The sequence below is a fragment of the Triticum dicoccoides genome, chromosome 1B (genome assembly GCF_002162155.2).
Source record: "Triticum dicoccoides isolate Atlit2015 ecotype Zavitan chromosome 1B, WEW_v2.0, whole genome shotgun sequence".
NCBI lineage: Eukaryota > Viridiplantae > Streptophyta > Magnoliopsida > Poales > Poaceae > Triticum > Triticum dicoccoides.
Genome location: NC_041381.1, coordinates 122,426,819 through 122,430,772, shown reverse-complemented (window position 1 = coordinate 122,430,772; position 3,954 = coordinate 122,426,819). Strand labels below are relative to the sequence as shown.

The window sequence follows — 3,954 nt, the reverse complement described above, 5'->3', positions numbered from 1 at the left end:
CGAATGCCCGACACTTTGACGCAGAACGCACATAGGCGTTTGCCTGGGCCAGCCCACGAGGAGCGTCCGGCTATGCGCGACTCGGGTTTCCTACTGTAGTGGCTGGTTTTTTCCGCTAGCAACCCTACATTGCCCGGTATTCTGCTATGCGAATGGTTTTCTCTGTAGCAACACTGTAGGGACCGATTTTCATGTAGCAAGAGTATACATGCCGGTTTTCTCTGTGGCAACACTGTAGCAAGCATTTTTAAATTTTTTGACCAAATTTCGAAACAGGAAATATTTTTTGAAATCCTGTTTTTTTAAGGAACATTTTTTGAAAAATCCCAAGCATTTTTCACAAACACGAAAATTTAATTCGTGAATAAATTATGAAGTGGAACATTTTTTTGAAAAACACAACATTTCACATGATAGAAATGTTTCCTACGAACATCTTTCCTACGATACAGTTTCATTTTTTTTCCTTAAAAAATAAGAGGATACATACTCCTGATTGATCTATAGGATTTGTTGCAAGTAAAAGTTATATCAAAGTGCTTTGAGTTCATCGTCTCGAGCTTCACCTTTTGAATATTCCATTGCGAACCAAGTTAACAAATCATTTGCGTCGACACTATACCCCGAGGGATGAAACGGGGAGAAACAAGAAGATTTTTTTTTTCAAAATTAGGGAACATCTGACCATGCCACACTTGACCATCGCCGTCACCGCCACCACTCTCTATACACACTAAAGGCGAGACAACAAACATCGTAATTCAAAGACCTCGATTCCAGGGACCAAAATACCATAACGCTCTGGTACCGATTATATGGAATACAACTGCCATACTTAGAGCCTGTTCAGCAGGTCTCCACTCCCCACTTTTCAACTCTCAGGTACATCTAGATGCAGAGCGCGCGGAGCGTCACTTTTGCAACTCCGAAAAAATGGCCTACAAGCCGCTCCGCTCTACTTTGGAAGAGCATGGAGCCAACGCATTCGGTGCCACTCCGCAGCTACTCCAGCCGCTCCAGGAGCGGAGCTGCAGAGCGGAGGCCTGCCGAACAGGCACTTAGAACAAGAATACTACCGTGAACTTTTATTCTGTGCAATGAGTCTGTTGCCGCCTAGGAAAGAAAAACTGCGGTACTTCAACACTCATCAGGGATTCTCGGTATTTCGATGGCACAAAACATCCGAATACGAGAAAACCAGCAACGACATGGACGAAGAAACACTAACAAGCGAAACTCCGGCACCTAGCTCTCGATTCTATCCTCCACTCACAGAAAGAACACTTTTATTCAATAATATAATTGTGTTCCACACTATAGATTCCCTAAAATTGACACCTACACATACTTGGTGTTACAACAAGAATTGTAACATCTCATGTGTTGGCTAGACAAAGAAATCATAAATATTGCATCAAATACATCACCTCTCATGAGAGTGTTGAATCCTTCAGGTAGCTGCTGCTGAACTGCTGAACTTTGCACATACATAGTGGTTATTTGTAGGAAAGCAGGTGCCTCATGATGCAGGGAACTTGTGAGCTCACTGTATCACTTCTTAGTCTCGCTGTGTCGCGAGCAGAAGGACTTGAGCCTGTCAAGGCCGTCTTCGAGAGAAGACGGCCCGATTGCGAACGTGATCCGGACCCAATTCTTGTATCCCACAGCACATCCTGGACAAACCGACTTGTTAATGCTAGAATATAACATGCCAACAGAAGGCAATTCTGATCGCCGAAGAGAAAGAAAATAAAATCCTGTATCCGACTTGTTAGGTTCAAACTGTACTGTACTCTGTACCTGGCAAAACAACCACTGACTCCTCTTTTGCCAGCTTGCAGCAGAAGTCCATGTCATCTTTGATGTCCTGAAGGCAGGACAAGTCCAGTTTCACCTGCAGAAATGAAGTAAAAACTCTCATACATCATCAGCAAATCATTCGCTCGCATGATGTCTTGCAACTTGGCCTGAAGCACTAACCATTACAAACATGGAGCCCTCTGGTTTGCTTGGGCAAGTGATGCCACAGATGCCCTTGAGCTTCTCCCAGCATATATCTGCGGTTTGTCTGAGAATGTCCACGGTCTTGCTGAAGAATTCTTGCTTTGTGTTCTCCAGGAGTTCTGGGATTGCTCCCTGGGGAACAAAATTGCGTCAAGACCGAAGGGCGAAGGCCAAAAACGTCAGTTTACTTTTTCATTCATTGACGTGTTCAATTCCTGCTTATTTTTATGGTATGGTGGCTTTTATTATGTCTCCAAAATATGAAATGTTATCTCTGAAGAAACTTGCAAGGGTCAGTTACCTGAACAAACGTTGCAGGATCACAGGAGATGTCAAGGTAACTCTTGATGCTTTCCACAAGCTGCAGTTAATAAAAACAAGAAGAAAATAACATGACCTCACTTTTTAAGGTTCAGGTTTCACGCAACAAAAGAATTGAAGCAACGTGTTAGGTTTGAGTTGTTGCATAGAAAAAAGAAGGTAAAAGCTGATTGAACTGTGACTTCTTGTGACTCGTGACTTGTGAGTGAGCCTCCACCATTTTTGGACATGTGCGATGCTTATTGTAATATACTATATCACTGCTTCCTCCTTTCAGAATATATGGTATATTTTGACTGAACAAGCCAAAAATTTGACCAACAGTTTGTCCTATCGTATGTCTGTCATGTGACACTAATTTGATCCTTTCTTCTTCTTTTTTTAATGGCTGTGATTTTATATCAGACCAACAAAAAACATCCTAATGTAAGAAGTCGAAGAAAAGAACCTTGGTCCTGCGAAATACACCATTAGGATCGTTGGTCACGATCCATCCAAGCCGCCATCCAGGCACCACCCATCTCTTGGAGATGGATCCCAGGGTGAGCACCGGGGCCACGGAGCCAAACACGCCCATCGGGACGAACCGGTTCTTCCCGAACGTCAGGTGCGCGTACACTTCGTCAGCGATGACGAAGATGCCAAGCTTCCTCGCCGTCTCGGCGACCTGCAACAGTTGGTCAAGCTGAAGATCGTCGGTCGAGGCAGGAAGGATGGGGATTGGAGATCATGGCTTGCCTTGGCGAGATGGTCGTAGCTGTAGACGTTGCCGCAGGGGTTGCCGGGGTTGACGAGGACCATGCCGACGGTGTTCCCGTCGGCGAGGGCCTCCACGGCGTCGAGGTCCGCCTCCCAGTCGCTGTCCGGGAGGAGGTCGAAGTAGCGGACCTCCATGCCGTTGAACGCGGCGCGCGCCTCGTAGAACAGGTACCCGGGCCGCGGGAGCAGGATGTTGCTGGCGCCGGGACGGCCGGCGAGCACGGAGCAGACGATCTCGATCGCCTGGGAGCAGCCGCTCGTGAGGTAGACGTCGTCCGGGGAGAGCTCGTAGGGCAGGTCGAGGGACAGGTGACGCGCGATGGAGCGCCGCGCCGGCTCCAGCCCGACGCCGGTGGGGTAGGAGTTGTGCTCCCCCGAGTGGAGCGCGGCGGAGACGGCTTCCACGGCCTCCGGCGCAGTGCGGAAGCACGGGAATGCCGAAGGGTCGCCGTGCCCGAGCGGGATCACCGGGCGGTCGCTGCCCGGGTCCATCCCGGCCTTGATGCTGCCCAGCACGGAGCGCACCGACAGCGCCGACAGGCCGAGGAGGGCTTCGTCCGGCGCGAAGTTCCACGCATCGGGCGCCGGCGTCAGTTGGCTCATGGTGCCGTTGGACATTGTGGAATGTTGGTTCTGTGGTACGGGACTGGCAAATGCCAATGCTGCTGAGAGCAATAAGAGAGCTGTATTTTTTTTGGGGGATAAGAGAGGTGTATTAGGGCATGTACAATGGTGGCATATGGATACATATGCCCCATGACAAAAAGTAATTTGAGGCATCTACATTTATTTTTTCTTTCCAATGCAAGCTACCATTAGTGTGACTCATTAAAAAATAAAAAATAAAGACTCTAGTACACATGCATCTCT

At 48.0% G+C, this 3,954-nt stretch overlaps 1 protein-coding gene across 1 annotated transcript; it reads right to left on the bottom strand.

Annotated features, from left to right (window-relative positions):
- Positions 1–1,269: 1,269 nt before the first annotated feature.
- Positions 1,270–3,730, bottom strand: LOC119322784 (nicotianamine aminotransferase 1-like). The gene is made up of 6 exons (XM_037596305.1): positions 3,064–3,730; positions 2,774–2,992; positions 2,306–2,365; positions 1,981–2,136; positions 1,801–1,894; positions 1,270–1,673 (listed from the first exon to the last, which is right to left on the bottom strand). Exons 1-6 carry the CDS (start codon positions 3,700–3,702, stop codon positions 1,552–1,554), a joined length of 1,290 nt encoding a protein of 429 aa, XP_037452202.1. The 5' UTR covers positions 3,703–3,730; the 3' UTR covers positions 1,270–1,551.
- Between the last annotated feature and the right edge of the window lie 224 nt (positions 3,731–3,954).

Bases quoted from the DNA above. Each gene is read 5' to 3' on its own strand.
- LOC119322784 (XM_037596305.1), bottom strand. From the start codon at position 3,702: ATGTCCAACGGCACCATGAGCCAACTGACGCCGGCGCCCGATGCGTGG. The intron at 2,993-3,063 runs GCAAGCCATGAT...CAACTGTTGCAG, and splicing joins GCTACGACCATCTCGCCAAG to GTCGCCGAGACGGCGAGGAA. The intron at 1,895-1,980 runs GTTAGTGCTTCA...TCATTTCTGCAG, and splicing joins AGGGCTCCATGTTTGTAATG to GTGAAACTGGACTTGTCCTG.